This window comes from Perna viridis, chromosome 7 (genome assembly GCF_037379345.1).
Source record: "Perna viridis isolate PV_CMFRI_1.1 ecotype Kerala chromosome 7, ASM3737934v1, whole genome shotgun sequence".
Taxonomy (NCBI): Eukaryota; Metazoa; Mollusca; class Bivalvia; order Mytilida; family Mytilidae; genus Perna; species Perna viridis.
The window spans coordinates 42598337-42617146 of record NC_142451.1 but is presented as its reverse complement, the minus strand read 5'-3'; the positions used below and the strand labels follow the sequence as shown (position 1 = coordinate 42617146).

Here is an 18810-nt window from a genome sequence, read left to right as displayed (position 1 = left end):
ATTTTCCGCGAAAAACGTCGATGACTTCAGCGCAATAAAGTATTTCACAAAATCTTGAATAATGTTTGAAATCTTTGAATCAAGCCCTGTTTCTTCAAAATATCATTTACATAAGAAGTTTTTGGAAGGTAAAAGCATTATTGTTCTTTCAACTTTTAAAATTCCTGACTTCAAGTGTACTGGAGTTCGCCCTTAAAATCAAAGGCTGAAGTCTTCAAAATCGCTAATCATGAAATATTCTATATGCCACTGATTTTGGCTTGCTTTCAGTATCCGAAATGGCAAGAATGTGGTATGCTCAAAAAATTCTTGTTCAACTCTTGTTCTTCGGAATTTTGGATTTTTTAGGAAAAGAATCTAAATAAAGACCTCGAGATTATCAATATCTTCTTACGAAGATTATCTATTTTTGTTTTACTATAAACTCACTAACTTAATTATTGCAATTTTAGGAAAAATCTCAAAATAAGTATTTATAAGAGTGGCCATTTATGTCATTGGCGCGACAATATACGCGTATATCATGGCGCCAATGACTTGAACAGCCAATCATGTTTTTTTTTTAAATCTTAATATTGTTGTACTAAGTTGGGTGCGCTTTTGTGTTTCTTTAATTTCTACAAGACATAATTTATAAATGATAGTAAGAAAGACAAGAAGAACAAACAATGCAATTTTAAGAAACAACAAAACATAAAAAGGTATATATTTTAATCATTCAGAAATTTTAACTGACTTGAGAACATTGCGAATGTAAAGTAGTAAATGTAAATGAGACAAACGATAATACACTTTTAATAATATCCAACAATCCAACACATAAAGATGTATTTTTTCATCATTCAGAATTTTTATTTAACATGAATAATTGCATTTATTTATTATAATTTTAGATAGACACAGACTTCATTCCTGCCAGGTTTCTGCAAAGAGACATTACAGTTGACACACAGCGTCATATACTTTTCTCCACACCAGATCAACTACGTGTGTTACAGAAAGCGAGGCGTTGGTTCATCGACGGTACATTCAAGATAGTCAAGGAGCCTTTTACTCAGCTGCTGTCCGTACATGCTTTCATCACTGCAAACAACAACACCAAGATGGTTCCTCTTGCCTTTGTATTGATGTCCAGACGTCGGAAGATAGACTACATTCCTGTAAGTAATTTAAGCATATATACTAATGAATTTCAGGTCTTACACTTACACTTCAAATTCTGATGTGATCATAGTGATGAGGTATTAATTTACCAAAATGGCCGTCTACACAACTAAAATATACTAGTATACGATTAACATTATAATAAATACTATGTACAGAGTAAATGTAAATGAGACAATATTCAGAGTAAATGTAAATGAGACAATATACATAATAATTAAGCAATAGCATATCATAGCATGAAGCAATACTCATTATTTCTATATTGTTCTTATCATTTCTTATTATATTTCAGGTATTACAGGCTTTGACAGAACTTCTTGCTCAGCCAGCAGTATGTGGTTTCGTTGCTGACTTTGAGTCTGGTTTATGGCAAGCACTTCGTGTGGTGTTTCCAGGCAAGACCATCAACGGCTGTCTTTTCCATTTTACACAGGCTGTGTTTCGACATGTGCAGGAACTTGGACTTCAGGTAAATAACTTAAAATTCATACTTTCATAAAAATGATAACATAAAACATCGACAATGTACGACGCAATCAACAACATTTGAATTTTGTACAACACTGCGTGGACATTTGTATGTTGCACACAAATCCGAAAACATGACTAAGAGCACGAAACCCAAAGTTCCAAACCAGTAATGCCAAATGAATGATATAAACATCAGAGCTTTGCATGCATGATTAAATTTTGACGATCTGTTGTGTTTGTACATGTTAACTAAATATTCTTTTTCTTTTTCAGCCAGCTTATCGCCAACAAGATAGTATCTTCAAATACATCAGGAAGTTGATGGCCTTACCATTTCTGCCAGCAGAACATATTGCACCCGCCTTCAACAAACTGAAAGACATGGAGACGGAACCAGTGACAGCTTTAGTAGAATACATCAACAACACATGGATACGTAGTACCGTTTGGCCGATTGAGACATGGACCGTCTATATGCAACCAACGAGAACGAACAACGACGTGGAAGGGTGGCATCGACGTATCAACAAGAGATCCAACGATGAGACAAAACCGTTCTACCTCCTGGTTCCCAAGTTGTATGAAGAGGCCGCTCTATTACCAAACCAGATGAAGATGGTGACAGAAGCCAAGCTGACGAGACAACAGAGAGCATCAACCAAGCTGTTACAACGGAAGTTTTTCGAACTGTGGGACCAGTACAGCTCCAGTGATCTTACTGCTAGCCAGTTACTTCGCAGTTGTGGCTTACTGAATGGGCCTGCAGCAGTTTAGACTGACAAATGTGAACCATTAAATTGTATTAATTTTATAATGTATGTGACTCTTGAAAATGAAATCATTATTATTGTTAAATAATGTGTGAGTGACTTTAATCGTGATAAACTTTACAATGAAAATACATGAATTATAATTGTTTCTTGTTGCTTGTTATGCTAAATGTTATTCTTTGTATGTAAATAAATATATCTCATCATCTTGTTTTCTTTTTTTTTTCTTTTAAGATTGAGTCATTTCTACACTCTATAATAAAGAATACAAATTTATATAGAAAGGTACGAGTTGGCAAAGGTACGAGTTGCCGAAGGTACGAGTTGACCTGTACCCGTCAAAACAAGTAAGTTGGCCTATCTCCCTATGAGTCCCGACGGTAATTATATTATACTTCAAGCACATCTACAAATAATGTCCAACCTTCTTACATTTTTTTTCATTGAAAACCCTCAAGTGGTTTAGGAGTTGAGCTTACCACGTTCCACAAGAAGGATCTTCTCCCTTTGGAGTTATTTTCTATCATAATTTACATCTACATATGAAGTCAAATAAACTTCAAATCTCAAGTGGTTTAGCTGTTTGTTGGAGGTATGATAATCATTTCATTCAAGTGTTTTTGAGTCACAATATTTATAGACATTACATCAATAGACAGATCAATTTCCCAAAGTTTCATGAAAAGTAGTGGAGTTATAACGAATTTAAGTTAAAAAAAAAGTTGGAAAATCACCCCATTTTTGTATGAATGAGGGCTAACAACTTGAAAACAAAGATTATAAATTTCTGAAAATTAAAAGGGGAAATAGTAAATACAAAACAAAATTCCACAAAAAAAATGTTGGCAGGGTTTTTGAACTACTGTATATAGTGTAAACAACAGACAGACGGACAGATGAATGGACAACAGTATACCAAAATCTGTCCCCTCTAGAAAGACAGGTGCACATATATTTTTTTTTTAAACCAGATCAGAAATATATCAGAATATCCCAAGGTTTTTTCTAGGATTTTGAAAGCTTTAGTCACTTTTGCGTGAGAAAATGAGGACCATTTTAATTGTATATTTTTTAAAGTTCAGTAGTATTTGCATCTGACATAAGATAAAATTAAATGTACATGTACACTGCATATGAATAAAGCACATAATTTTTTTCCACTATCATGCAAGCATGTTTTCCAGAGAATCCAAATAGCATGCCTGAGACTTAACTAAATAAGAAACTCCCCAGCTATTAAGAATCAAAAATAGAAATCCCTTTACACTCTTATACATTAATCAGGGACATACTTCCCTGGCATAGTTTTAAATGCATTTCATATTTTAAAAAATGCTGTTTTCTGCATTCTTGCCATTTGTAGAGACACCAAGATAGATGTAGCACAGTGTAGGTATAGAAGTGCCTTAACATGCACCAGTGCTGCATTGGACAGACATAAATATTTCAAATAGGTATTCCCCTATTGTTGCCTCAGGAGATTCTATTTTTAGCACAATTTTTAACTGCGTTTTTGGAAACCAGACCAAGTTAATGACAAATTTATGTCATTATTTTTCTGTTATATTTAGTATTGGTCCCGGAGGAATTCATTGCAGTCTTCACAACTTTCTTTTCAGTTCACAGGCCTGAAATACATTTTTCAGGAATTTTGACTAAGTGACAGTTGGCCTGCAGTGGTCAATTTTACAGGCCCACCTCCATTTTGACAAGTCTTCGGCCTCAGACTACTGTTTAATAGTGAAGACTGCATTGATAGCATAAATGATATTTTCAAAATCGTAAATATTGCTGACATGCAACTACAAAATGTTGTGACACCGGGTAGTGACAAAATTACCCACATTTGTTTTACACTCAAGTTTGATGTACAAAAAATAAATGATAAATTACTTTTTGTCCTTTTGATACAAAGTTAATGAGAAGTCAAGGAATTTTCCAAGCAGCAATTGTTACCAGCATTTGAACTTTCACATCTGAGTGGTCATAGATCAACATTTACTCCACATGTCGGATTAGTGTAATTGGCAAATTTGGTGATTGTTTACACAAAATTTTGACACCTGTTGAGAGTTGTAATTAGCTTTGAGTAATAAAATTGTCACTTTCGCCACCTGAACCAATGTTGAGCTTACAGCTTTTAATGTTTTTCGTCATTCTGAAAAGTCTTTCGTCATTGATGAAAATGACGAGTGCTAGAAAAATCACTGATATCCTATATTTACAGACAAACCAAGATTCACTAAACAGGCTGAATAAAATTCTTTAAAAAATACATGGAATTTATTTTCATAACAAGTGAATACAAAACAACACACGTGTTATAAAACACATAAAAATATCAACAAATTCACAATATAAAAGACACAAACTAAAAATGTAAGGATTGCTAGTTAAAATCATAACAGAAAAAAATGACACTGCAATGAAATAAAAGAAACAAAATGACTGAAGCAAATTTAAGCAAAATGCATGATCACATAACTGGCCTAATCTAGAAGGACAAATGAGCAAAAACTTCAATATTAATATTTTTCAAAACAGAATATTCCAAAACTATTCCTTATCATTAATGTCTAGATAAGGCCGTTTGGCAAAGTACTGAAAAAGCATTGTTTCTGAATTTCAATTAAGCTGGATTTCCTTCAGAATTAAATTTCCAAAAACTGATACCAAATGAAAGTACTTTGAAGAGAGAATCGTATTGTAATATGAGGCAGGTGTGACCTATTAGAGGATAATATTGATAAATAGATATATTCAAAAATCTTGTCACTATTTTTTTTCCTCTTGTCACCTTTTCTCGACATCTTGATGGTTCTTGGAAAGAAAAAAAATTTTGATTGTCAGACCAAAATCAGGTTCCTAATGCTTCTAAGCTATGACTTTATTTCGCATTAAATACCATATGAGGACATCTTCACCTATTAGTTTTAGAAATTTCTGTCATGGATTTGATGCATATTAACTGAATTACCAGCAAAGTGTTCAAACCAAACTATACAAGCAATAGCTGTATGATGCATGGTAGATCATAAATGGGTAGATAAACACAAAAAAAATCTTGAATGAAAAATTGATGACAATAAGATGTTTTACGTAAAATATATATGTGTAATATTGTAATGAAATACATACATGTATATCACATGGAAGACTTAATATTCAGCTGAACACAATATGGTGTGAACACATAAATTATTAATACTAAAATATAAATAACTTCATTTAAATTCAATCGGCAGAATTTCGGAGTCTTCCCTAAAAAATGCCACTTTAAATAATTCACACCCCCCCCAAAAAATACAATGACTTGTCCTCAATCCTGCATTTATTAAATATTGAATTCGATGCTAGGCTAAGGCCTAAATTAAAAATTAGTTTGTTTGGCATAGCCTTACAACACCCTAAAAGAAATTGAAATATTATTAAGTCTGGCTAAAGTACCCTTGAAACAATTGGTTTTCATTGAGGTAAGACACTGATATTTTACCAGGAATAACAGAAATTGACAAAATTGGAAGTACACAAATAGTAAAATGAAGAATTGTTAAATTAAAATTGTTTTTTTTACAAAAAAAAAAAAAAAAAAAAAAAACACCAGAAGAAAATCATCCCTGAAGATACTTTCAAAACTGTTCTCTAAAAAAATGCATTTTGACCAAAAAACTGTTGAAGACACTGCAGAATATTTAAGTATCTGTCTTTGTTAGAATCATGCAAAGTCTGGAAAATGTGATACACCCCAAAAAAGGCTACATATTTTTTTATTTGTATTTAAGTTGTATTATGGGTCTATACTGTTGAATGTGTACTTATTCATTCACATCTCCTTGCTCTTAAGAGATAATCAACATGGAAAATCCAATAGATTCTATTGTATTTGAGTGTCATTTACAGAGTTATCTCCCTTAATTTTGAACTATATATTTTTATTTCCTATGAACATGGGTTATATGAAAAACCACATGTTGCTTTCTGATTACTATGACATTTTAAACAAAATATCAAAAATAAAAGTATGTAGGCTTTTCCAAAAATGAATTACATTTTGCATGGTTCTTATATGGAGTGCTACTTTTAACAGAAAATATAAGATTTAATACAACGCATTAATGTGGCTCCTGTGTGTATAATACACTAAATCTACCCTATACTGTTGTCACAACTATGGTCTAAACTGAAACAGTCAATGTATTGTTCACCCAAAAATATATGAACAAATCTTGAATCTTCTTGATCTGTTACTTGTATTATTCACCGTATTAATGTGTATATTTACATCACTTCAAGATCTGTGGTGGCCTCTGTTTACAGACATTATTAAAGTATGGATGGGCAAGGGCTGCTTTGGCTGAAATTCTCTGACTAGGCTCATATGACAACATTTTCTGAAGAATAAAAAAAAGGTGAATTTCAAAACTTTTATCGTTATCAGAATTGAGTGATTTGCCTTTAATGATACTAAAATTATTTCAATTTGTGTTTAACCTTATTATTCCTAGCAAAATTGAGAACTGTTCCATCATCTGTACATAATTTCAGCTCTTTACTATAATATTTCATCAGGGTTCTCCACGGTCTCATTTTGCATGGCACTGTGCCAAGTGTCACTTTCCTTACACCATGATTTCAAAATGAGTGCCGCGTGTTCATAAGGTGTGCGCCATGTATTAAAATTTGTGTCATGCATTGCAAATCGGCACGGTATTTCCCAATAACTCTTGTTTATTAATCACCTATACCTGTCATAAATCTATATGATTGGCGCGTGTGTTTATTCTAATGGTAATTTCAATGTTTTGATTGGTAATTTCCGGAGGTTTAATGTGTCAGGGAGTGAAACGCATATAAACACATCTTGGATCTGTCAAATTTACAATTATCATAATTGGTAAAATCAATAAAATTAAAAAAAGCTGAATGATTTCAAGCTACTTTTTTTTTTAAATGAACAAAATTTGAAAACTTTTCATTTAATAAAATATAGAAAGTATCAATAGTTTAATTCAATTTGATAAAGATCAATGTGATCGGAGAGGGAGGAAGACAATTTTAATATATGCAACAATGTCTTAACGATCTTGCTATCAGTAATTATCTGACAGAGAAAAGCACTTCAATTTGCCTAACTTTTATGAAAATGCAATGGATTGACTCCCAAAAGTTCTAAAGAATTGTTTAAAGACACAATTCGGACAAAAACGATGTTTTAATGCCAAAGTTCTTGTGGTTAAATTATAAGGAACTTGTTAAATGCATGTGGTTTATTGGTATCAAAAAGATGACCACACCTACCAGTGGTTTTAATTTCTCTAGAGCTGTGGACCTATGGTCAAGCCTAGGGAAGGGAAAACTTTACTTTGTTATAATTGAAATAGACAATACAGACTGAAATAAAATACCATTGTTGGTTTCTATGTTGTAGCTTGTGCTATTAAATAAGTCACATTCAACCTTATCATACTTTTTTGGCAAGTTACTTTCTGCATGAAAGGACATGTGCCATAATAAAATTTGTCCAACCAGAGAGTGAGCCATGTGTTCATTCTGATCCATGGAGATCCCTGTTTCATACTGGTCAAGTTCCACATCCGCAGCTTTTTTTGGGGCAGTAAAAAGACTTAATGAAAATGGCTAACAACCAATTTTTCAACTGTAATAGACTTACCTCTAAAATATCCAGGCCATCACCTGTGATGTTAGGAACATTATTTGAAATAGGCTGCCTAGGCCATTTGGGGAAAGTGGATTTAAAATCAGGTAACTGTGATACACCTGGCCAAATGGTCTCATCAGGGGTTCCTGAAATATAAGAGTAATAAAGGAAATGAAGTCTAGCAGAAATCAAAAGAATGTAATCTAGGGACAAAAACTAGACATGGAAAACAGACAAACACTACAAAGAACATAAAATAACCAAAATAATACATACAAAGTAACAAAAGTAAATAAGCAACTTGGACTTCACTAAAGCATGGACCAGGAGTGCCAGTATGGTAAGTGTCCTTTACTTCCCCCCCCCCAAAAAAAAAAAAAAATATTAGATTTTCTTTCATAAACATTCCATTCTACTTGAAGACTAAATGCATTTAATTACATTCATTTGTTAATAATGTTTTAAATAACATGATAAAATCCAGATTTTACAAGGACAAATTGTAGAAGCCAATGAAGTCATCAATCCTTTCAAATATTCAACACATTGGCATATATAGCATGGAAATAGGATTAATCAGCCATTCTGTCAAGTTTTGCTACAACTTGTCAAATAGTTAATACACCCTCAGTTGTAAAAAATGTGAAACTTTACAAACAACAGATGCAAAAAATGACATAAGGTTACTTGGACCTTTGGATCAGGTGTCAGAGCTATTCATCATGATCAACCAATTAATGATGAGAATGTTCAAAGTTGATCTTACAGCTGTTTTTTCAAATGTGCAATAATTTAATTTGCAAAAAAAAAAAAAAAAACAAAGTGATTCCAATCAGCACTATTTACCTAAAGTTCTAAATATCCTGAACAACTGATCTATTTCTGAGTCTCCTGGAAACAAAGCTCGTCTGGTCATCTGAAATATTCAATTTTATTATTACTTAGTATTTATCCATTATTCTAAAAATAATATATTATTTGTGTATCAACAGAAAACTTGTGGTAAAAATTTTACTTTCCCATAGTTAACTTCAGGTTTTCTTTCCGGGTGGAGATCTTACTTTTTTTGGGCAAGAACGATTTTTACGATGTACATGTAGGTGACAAATATAAACAAGTATTTGGATTTGGTCTTTTCTATGTTAATGAAATAAATTTTATAATTGGTCGTGAGAGGAAGCAATTGTTTTTTTTTTTATCACAATCTTCACAAAGGCATAGGAAGCAAAAACTTATTGGTACTGTTATTAATATAGGGACACAAGGTCTTGGTACGGTCAGAGCAGTACCAACCATACTGTTTCCTAAGCTAATGTTTAATATAGAAAAATTCATGTCATAAATTCACAGTGTCTTACCATTTCAGCAAAGATACAGCCAAGACTCCAAACATCAACAGGAGTAGAATAAAAACGACTTCCTAACAGAATCTCTGGTGCTCGGTACCATAATGTTACTACCTGTAAAATTAATCATGATCTATTGCAGGGTTTAAGATTAACAGTCGCCCAGTTGCCAATGCGACCAAAATTTTCAGTGCATGAGTTATTTCTCTCGTCCCTGTCGCCCAGTTGGCGACTAACGAAAATAGAAAATTTCATATATAGACTGCAGTGGATTTTCCCCTATGCAATCTAAAAATACCTTTCTCATTTGATATCAGTGCTTTTGATTTGCATTAGAAGATAAAATTTGATGACATTCGAATGTTTTGAACAGGAGGTAAATTATTGGCTCTTCTATTTATTGCGTGTGTAGTAAGAAAAGTCAGTGGAACAGTGGAACAGCCAATTGGGATCATTTAAGTGATTTCATGTTGGATGCTTTGTTTTCAGTTTTCAATTTCTCATACAACATCAATTTTTCATGATTTTCAATTTTCAGTCATAATAAAACATTGAAATAAACAAATTTTAACTTAGTTGTAAACCAAATTAAAACTAATGTTTAAATCCCTATCGTTTAAACTATTTACGGTGGTGGCATGCTCCTATTTTAGAGTTCTATAATAAACATATTAGTACAAGTAAACAATGTGGCAGTACCTAAAGGGGGTTGAGGAGCCTAACCCTAATAAAAGGAAGTCAACGGAAGAGAAATTGGAATACTTTAAACAATATGATAAACAGAAGAAGAATAACTACAATGCTGAATGGGAAAAATCGTACAATCAGTTAAGGGACACGGAAAATGGGATGATTTACACTGTGTTGTACAAGAAATAAAAAACTGAAAAGTTCAATACTGACTCTGAGGCATCCAAGATTACAAAATTATATTTGAACCTTTTAAAAGTTTTTGAATTTAATGCCATTTTTATTCATCAAACTGCATATTAATGAACAAGAAACAACAACAACACACTGGAGGAAACTGAAACATACATATTAATCTACATGTATTTTATCACAAAGGTAAATTACCATTGGAAAGAAAATGTTATGCATCAACATACAATTTTTGTACCTATCAACCAAAACACAGGAAAAACTATACAAGTAACTACTTCAATCTGTTTTAATAGGTTTCTGATTTACAGAAGCAGCCATTTTAAATGAAACAGCCTAAATGATAGAAAAATAAGCAACTCTTAGCCATATGTCCCCCACTGCCATAAAAAAGGTTGAAGTGCAAAAGTCCCAAAACTCCTGTATAATTTGTCACATTAACATGGTGGTGCAATGTCATCACAGATAAGGACTAACAATCCTACAAAATTTTAACAAAATCCATCAAGCTGTTTTCAAGGAGTTATGTCCACAAGTGTGACCAGGTGGACAGATACTGTATTTCTATGTCCCCTACTGCATAGTGCAGGGGACAATATACTTAACCGTTCAACTGCCAATATAAATTCTATTGTTTATTATGTACTGCTGAATAAAAAATGACAATTTTGATCTGGAATGCATACTAAGTTTCATCAAACATAACTTCAATATTTTTAATCATACACCAATAAAAGTTATATGTATATGTATTGTTAGATTCTCTAGTTTCCATTTCTGTTATTGTTTTGTGTCATTGGCCAACTTTTACCTGTACAGGTGCAAATAAAGGTGAAAATTTAGTTTTTCATAATTTAATGCTAACAATCAAAATAAACTCTGCAACAACACAACATTAGTAAACATAAAACTTCATAAAACAGTTTCACAGTAAGAAAAAATACTTTGAACAGTTACAGGTAAGTCCCAGGTAAGCAAAAAACTCGTTAAAGGTGAGTAAAAAGCTCGTTAACTCAAAAATAGTAAATTCATAGTTAGAACTATTTTGAAACTTCAGATAAAATTTTCATAATGATAAAATGCTTCAATCAAAAGATTCAAATGCTACTAAGTCGAATTCCTCATCATCATCGTTATCAATGAAAAAATTAGCCACTTGTTCATCATCACTCCAATCTACGTCGGCCATTTTGTCGACATTTTCAAAAATTTATTTACGATTTTTATTTTTCATTGTAAACAGTAAAAACGTCCGAGAAGTACGAATATACTTCAGATTTCAACCAATCAAAACCTCTGTAACAATTATCATACGTAATTTTCGGTAAGGGAATTCCCTTTGTTGCTTAGAAACTACGATAAACAAATGGGTCCGAGAAACGACAATTGTCGCGTGTAGCAATGACGAGTCGAATTACCGGAACGACATATGCCGCGTGTAGCAGCCTAAGGGTTAAATTTCCACCTATGACTGATTGTTTGATTATGACTGGGTATAAATAAGCATCAAAGTAATTCAATTTCCCTCAACTAACACAAAATTTTAGTGCTATTCCGAAACTGCAATCTTTCAAAAATCCAAATGCAATTATCATAAAGGCTTCAGAATTAGTATAAAACTTAATGTTACTTTAAAACATATCCTCTTACTCATACCTCATGTGTATATGTTCTGACAGGAACACCAAATGCCCTGGCCAACCCAAAATCAGCCAATTTGATGTTACCATCTACATCTATCAACAGATTTTGTGGCTTTAAATCTCTGTGGAGAACTCTGTGGGCATGACAGAAAGCAATCCCTTGTAGTAACTGATACAAGTAGCTCTGTAAAGAAATATGTATATCAGAATATAAGATTTGAAAAAAGTAAATGAAATTTCTAAGAAATTCTTAATTTTTGTCTTCCTTACTTATTGCTTTAGTATAACAAGAGGCTCTCAGGAGCCTGAATTACTCACCTGGTTAAATTTTTGCTTTTCAAGGGCAATAACTGTAACAAGAAATTGTCTGACAATTTTGACTCTATGAAGACTTTGGTAGGACTTATCATGAGGATCATTTCATCAATCGAAAGTTTCATTTTATCTATTATAATTTTCAAGATATTGACTGAAAACTGCAAAAAAACATATTTTTTTTGCCTATTCCAGGGCAATAACTCTTATATGGAGTTGTCTGACAACTTTGATCCCTGGAGACTTTTGTAGGCCTTATAATAAGAATCATTTCAGCAACTGAAAGTTCCATTCTATCTATCATAGTTTTCAAGATATAGGCTGAAAACTAAAAAAAAAAGGTATTTTTCACCTCTCAAGGGCAATAACCCTTACATTGAGTGGTCTGACAACTTTGATTCCTGAAGACTTTTGTAGGCCTTATAGTAAGGATATTTCAGCAACTGAAAGATATTGGCCAAACCTAACGGTTTTGGAGATATATGCAAAAAACTACTGTACAACCCCTGTTCTATTTTTAGTAAAGGCGGCCATGTTTTTTAACCAATCAAAAATCCAAACAGTCATTTTGTTTAGGATACCCTTAAAAACAAAAATACCAACTTTCATTGAATTCTGTACTGTAGTTTTTGAAAAGAACATTTTTGAAAGTAGTAACATCAAAAACAGCAAAAAACGTCCAAAAAGGGCAATAACTCCAATATGTGTCAACAGACTTTCACCAAAATTTGACCACAGATCTCATCATGCTGAATACTTTTACTCCATGACAAAATTGGGCTAAACCTAACGGTTTTGGAGATATATGCAAAAAACTACTGTACGACCCCTATGTTCTATTTTTAGTAAAGGCGGCCATGTTTTTTAACCAATCAAAAATCCAAACGGTCATTTTGTGCAGGATACTCTAAGGAACAGTCAAAATAAGTTTCATGGAAATCTATTTCGTGGTTTCAGAGGAGATGTTTGAAGAAATTGTTAACGACAACTATGACAGACGCCAAGTGATGGCAACAGCTCACATGGCCTACAGCCAGGTGAGCTAAAAAACTAATTTTATAGAATTTAAAGCCTTTTACCTGTTCATACAGGGATTTTGAAGAAATATGCATATAACAGACCTGTATATACTACTTGATGACAATCCATATTTTTCACCGTATTCTAAGAAAAGACCCTTAAAATCCTGAACTTTATGAAATTTTAACATAGATACTATGCAGATATCCACAATCCTTGAAGCATACTGGTAAAAATTTGTAGAAAATAGGGAGAATCCATATACATGTAAGTTAACACCTCTGATATCAGAAGTAAAAAAAGGCAAATGAAACATCAAGGTAATTCTTAATTGTTTATTCCATACCAATTGCTTTGGCACAGGAATATGAATTTTACAGAATTCAAAGCCTTTTACATGACCATGCTGGGATTTAGAAGAACATGTAAGGTATAAAACTGAACATAAGTTCTTAGAACTTGAAAAATTTTTAAAGAAATTTCAGAAAACGACCTCTTTAAGTGAGATTTTCTTTGAAAAACAGCTGAAGATTATCACTACTTAAAACCTTTAGGAGCCAACATACATGTTCATGTACAGTGAAAAATTAAGGGTTTTTCTTTGATTTCTGGAAGTTCTATATCCTCCTCAAAATTACCTTTATCAAGGAAGATGGCATCCCTGATGGTGGACAACTGTCCATATATTTTTTCAGATCTTGGTTTAAAAATTCAAAAACAAGGTATAATTTCTTCTCACTGTGAACAACATCAAGCAACCTGTAAGCAAATAAAAAATGTTCTGACAGTGAAAAAATAAATAGCAATAATAAAATTCATATATTTTTTGTTCTCAGTCAAAATTGTCAAGATTATTCAACAGGTTGTATCTTACTATAAAAATGTAAGTAAATTGTATTTTGTTTCTACAGATCATTAATGTTTGGTATTTATACATAAAAAATTTTGTTAATTCGAAATGTATAGTGTTTAGCAATACATATGAAAAGGTGCTGCAAATACAAATGTATATGCATGCTAAACAGTGCCAAATAGGATGCAAAACTTTTATCATACAAAATGTATGTACTTTGATTTTAATGACAGAATACTTTAAATCGATATTTACCTGACAACTGTTGGGTGATCAAGTTCTTTCAATAAAGATATCTCCCTAATGGCTGTTGATGGAACACCTTCTGATTCTCTGGAAAAAATGTAATCAACTGTTTGTTTCACAAAGAACTACATGCAAGAATTGATAATAATTCCATGTAGTCACCTACCTCTAAAAGGGAAAATATATTTATAAAATTAAAGCAGATAGTCATACCTGTTAATCTAATCTAACCTAATTGTGGGAGATCTCCTGCCATCCATAAAAAAATTGCAGGAGATTTTGCGTGACGACATTATCAATATATTTTATGTTATAAATTAATAATATAGAGGATTTCAAATATTTTGTTCAATACCATGAATACATGATATATACATACATGTGATAAAGTCATTCCTTCAAAACTGGAGATTTGTCATTTTTCAGCTGGAGATTTGGTTTGAAAACTGCAGCTTTTTTGTTGTTTTTTTTTCGTGGCATAACAAGTCAAATATGTGTGAAACCTAAGGAAAACCTTGCATTAAGTCTGTTTCCATGAGAAAAAAAAATGCTGAATACTCAATTTGAATAGTTGGAATGACCCTTTTAATGGATTAACACTTGAACATTTTAATGATTTTATTTATTAATGACAATATTTACATAACAAGAACAACATAAACATAAATAACTTTCAATTTTAAGGTGTCATCATTTCTTTATAGCTACTATTAGTTAAATAATTTTCATTTAAAAATTGTCACTACAGTAGCTACTTATGCATAAATATGCATCAAATGATTTCCTTTCAAATAGTCATTACTGGCCTGGCACCACTTTAACTTTGACTTCCAGGTAGGTTCACATGTATGTATATACAAATGAATCAACTATATGAATTGTACATGTAGTTCACAGGAGTGATCTTTGGTATGGCATAAAATAGATTTCGCCCTATTCCAATGTTCACCACTGGCACGTCAATGAATCTGGTTTTGATGGACCTGCTTCCTTCTTTCAAAATGTGAACAAAGGTAGCAAAGAACTTTTTGGCACCCCTACCATTGCTTTCATCACATAAAATATTGAATGAATTCTGATTACAGTTTTCAATCACTGTACATCTGTAGCTTCAAGACTTTGTACAATAGCCTGCTTTATAATTTGGGTGCATTTAGTCCTTTTACAACAAAATTTCTCTGCAATTTTATTGTCAGGGAATGTTTTTTTTTTTCACCAAGTCGAGAAGTAAAACTACAGGAGACTCCCACAAAAGGGAGGGTAAACACCTGTGGATAAAGTTAATCTGGTAATCATGGTAACACATCATCACTGTTTTTAAACTCCCAAACACAGTTGTGTAGAGCTGAGTATCATTTCACAATTTGGCCAGAATTGCCTAACATAAAGAGCAAACAGTTTACATTAGTCATTATTTAGGAAGCCAGAAGTTATCCCTGTCTTGATTAAATGGTGTAGGGGCATTCAGAATTTGTATAAGCACTCATCTGTGCATTTCAATTACTTCCAGTTTTACGGCATATGTATACTGGGTTAACCACACTCCTGTGGTCACAAATATTCAGCCTTCGATAATAATTCAAAAGAAATAATTGATGGACATGTTTTGTTTCTTACATAAGCACTTAGCCTGGATATTCATATGTTAAATCATGTATAAAATGTACTGCCCTGAACTGGAAACACTATTTCTAACCCCTGTTAATGAGTGTTATAAAAACATTCAATTATAAAAAGAAAGTTTGTGGTTGCTAAAAAAATATTGAAGAGACATGTGTTCAGTGGCATCATAACACAAGAAGAGCAGACGTGGAAGGTACCCTGGTCAGTCTGGTGCAGACGATCGTTTGTATTGTGCAATTGAGTTGTGTCTTTGTCATAACAGACATAAGATAGAAACCTACGCATCAAGTCTGATTTTCTTCAAGGCGACAAGTCGACCAGTGGTTTTATCCCTAGCTTTGTAAACAACGCCGTATGTTCCTTCGCCGATCTTTTCTATTTTCTGAAAATTATCCATGTTTGTGATGATTTGGCTGTGCTGTAGACCGGAAACGTTTGCTGTTTGTTTTTATTTACTGATTTCCCGCGTCTTCAATGCTTCAATAAATTAATTCATCTGATTGGCCAGTTTTACCGGAAAAGAAAGGTGGGCGTATTTCAAGCACATGGCTAATTATTCACATTTGCTAAACCCAATTCTGTTCTCTTACTAAGTCCTGAAGATATAAGTGCCAGTGGGGAAAGTCAAAACATCGTGAGTTGCAAAACAGCAATATTGATAATACTTATGAAAAGCAATAACTAATAATTCAAGGAAAAATCAATTGTCAAAGAACAGCTTTCTAACATTCTTTGAAAATGTATTCAACTTGGCTGTAGTAAGCAAAATTAAACTGTGGTCAAGAAGACCATTGTGATATGTACTATACTGTCAGATTGATGATTGGTGCTTTTACATATAAAGAGAATAGGTATGGTATATATGTCAAAGAGACAACAACCCGACTGGGATACAATGTCAACCCAAGGCCAATCATTGGTCTTCATTGACAAAGAAATCCTGATACCACAGGGTAGGCCCAAAAACATCAATATACACAGGTACAGCAAAGGAGTTAAAGAATTTAACACACCTAAAAACCAATTCAAAAAGGTCAGCGTCCCTTGTTAAAACGGAAATAAAGAAACTGAACATAGATTACACAAATGTACAAACTAAGGACTACTAGCCATTAACTGACATCCCATATCCAGACCAATTTCTACTGACAAAAAGTTTTGTCCCCATCATATGTTAAATCAATCCCAATTCTTCCCATGCACAGTATATCATAGGTCATACAATAAAGAAACAACCTGTGTCATACTAAAAACTGATTTAAAATTTAGTGTTTTAATTTCTATGTTAAGACCCTATGAGCGAATAAATATAATACCATATAATACCAGGGATCATTACTATATCCCTCACGAACGAGCCTATTCAACGCTTTAGTTAACTTACTGGGTGAGTATCGAGCTTCCGTGCTTTGTGTAGAATACTGTAAAACAAAGGGTGAGAGACACTCGCACATATTAATCCTTTGCAAGTACATCTGTATTTGAGAATGAGTTTGAACAAATATGTGAATGTTTTTTTATGAGCTTGTGATATCTAAAACCTTGATGTAGTAATTTCTCAGTTACATAAAGATTCCTTTTGTTAAAATCCGAAATATTGCTACGAATATGAGCAAATTGTGATATGTAAACACCATACGGTGGTGACAAAGGGATGTCACCATCTAAAAACAAATAGTTGACAATAGGAAATCAAAAAATCACCCCTTTCATCGTAAATTTTAGTATTAAGTTTCCCATTATCGATATGAATACTACAATTAAGAAATTGGCATTCTTTATTATCAGTATTTGCTTTATTCAAAGACAGTTCTACACGATGTATATCTTATTAATAAGTAAAAATATTGAAGTCATCTTTGTTAAGAGCCAAAATATTGTCCAAATATATTAAGGTGTTATTAAATTTTTCTATCAAATATTGTTTGGGAGGGTCTTTATTTATTCAAGCCATAAATTGTGATTCATAACAGTACAGAAAGAGGTCTGCAATAAGTGGTGCACATGGGAATCCCAATTGATGATAAAAAGTTTCACCAAAGCGTACAAAAATGTTGTCTTATAGGAATTCAAGTCTGGTCTTTGTCCCTGGATTACATTCTTTTGATTACAGATGTAACCTTGGTTCCCTTGATTGTAAGCATATCAAAAGAAGTCCAATTAACATAGTTTTTATGTTTTTCGTAACTAAAAAATCATCTGAAAGAATTTGAACAAATATATTCACATTCCAATTTATTAAATGACCATCAGATATGATATGTGAAATTTAGTTTTAAAAGATTTTGTGGAAGTGCAGTGTATAAAGTTGAAAAATCAAACTTTGAACAGATTTGAAAGATCCCACATGGGCATATAATTTATCAAGCAATTCAAGCCAGTTTTTAACACTCCAAAAATAATGAATTCCACTATTTTTATAAGCTTCGTTACAAAAAAATTATAAGATTTTTATGGTATTGAGTGCACAAGTTTGTGTCTGTTCACAATTCCATTTTCTGAAAATTTAGTCAGTTGGAATGTTGGTGAATTCATAATTTCTTTTTGTAGAATCTCAATATAAAATTTACAAGTAACAATAATATTATATGCAGCTTTATCAGCAGGAACAAAAACAAATTCATTGCTGATAAAGCTGCTTATGTTTTTTTGGGGAAATATGGCTTTGATGTTGTGCATGTTTTATCTTCGAAATTTTCTGAAATTTACACTATCTCCATTCTAGTGGAATGGTCTATTTTAATGTTAATGTACTGAAGTTTCATGTGGATGATTGGTAGGTTTGTAGGTAAATGTATCAACAAGATCATGTCAT

The 18810-nt window shown here is 32.4% G+C and overlaps 2 protein-coding genes across 2 annotated transcripts; one reads left to right on the top strand and one right to left on the bottom strand.

The window, feature by feature from the left end:
• The first annotated feature begins 278 nt into the window (after nucleotides 1–278).
• On the top strand, nucleotides 279–2722 carry LOC148612785 (uncharacterized). Its single transcript, XM_088595405.1, has 4 exons — nucleotides 279–311; nucleotides 894–1160; nucleotides 1460–1636; nucleotides 1912–2722. The coding sequence occupies exons 1-4, from the start codon at nucleotides 279–281 to the stop codon at nucleotides 2410–2412; spliced, it is 978 nt and encodes a 325-aa protein (XP_088451531.1). The 3' UTR covers nucleotides 2413–2722.
• Nucleotides 2723–4669: 1947 nt separating this feature from the next.
• Nucleotides 4670–16484, bottom strand: LOC148612784 (cyclin-dependent kinase 2-like). The gene is made up of 8 exons (XM_088594523.1): nucleotides 16277–16484; nucleotides 14382–14459; nucleotides 13912–14032; nucleotides 11952–12122; nucleotides 9426–9527; nucleotides 8914–8983; nucleotides 8080–8213; nucleotides 4670–6799 (listed from the first exon to the last, which is right to left on the bottom strand). Exons 1-8 carry the CDS (start codon nucleotides 16390–16392, stop codon nucleotides 6692–6694), a joined length of 900 nt encoding a protein of 299 aa, XP_088450649.1. The 5' UTR covers nucleotides 16393–16484; the 3' UTR covers nucleotides 4670–6691.
• Nucleotides 16485–18810: the final 2326 nt, after the last annotated feature.

Excerpts from the sequence above, each read along its gene's own strand:
- LOC148612785 (XM_088595405.1), top strand. The coding sequence starts at position 279 with ATGGCAAGAATGTGGTATGCTCAAAAAATTCTT. Across the intron at positions 312-893 it reads GGTATGCTCAAAAAATTCTT|ATAGACACAGACTTCATTCC; the intron begins GTTCAACTCTTG and ends TTATAATTTTAG. Across the intron at positions 1,637-1,911 it reads TGCAGGAACTTGGACTTCAG|CCAGCTTATCGCCAACAAGA; the intron begins GTAAATAACTTA and ends TTTCTTTTTCAG.
- LOC148612784 (XM_088594523.1), bottom strand. The coding sequence starts at position 16,392 with ATGGATAATTTTCAGAAAATAGAAAAGATCGGCGAAGGAACATACGGC. Across the intron at positions 14,033-14,381 it reads GATCACCCAACAGTTGTCAG|GTTGCTTGATGTTGTTCACA; the intron begins GTAAATATCGAT and ends ATTTGCTTACAG. Across the intron at positions 6,800-8,079 it reads ATGGCCTGGATATTTTAGAG|AAAATGTTGTCATATGAGCC; the intron begins GTAAGTCTATTA and ends TTTATTCTTCAG.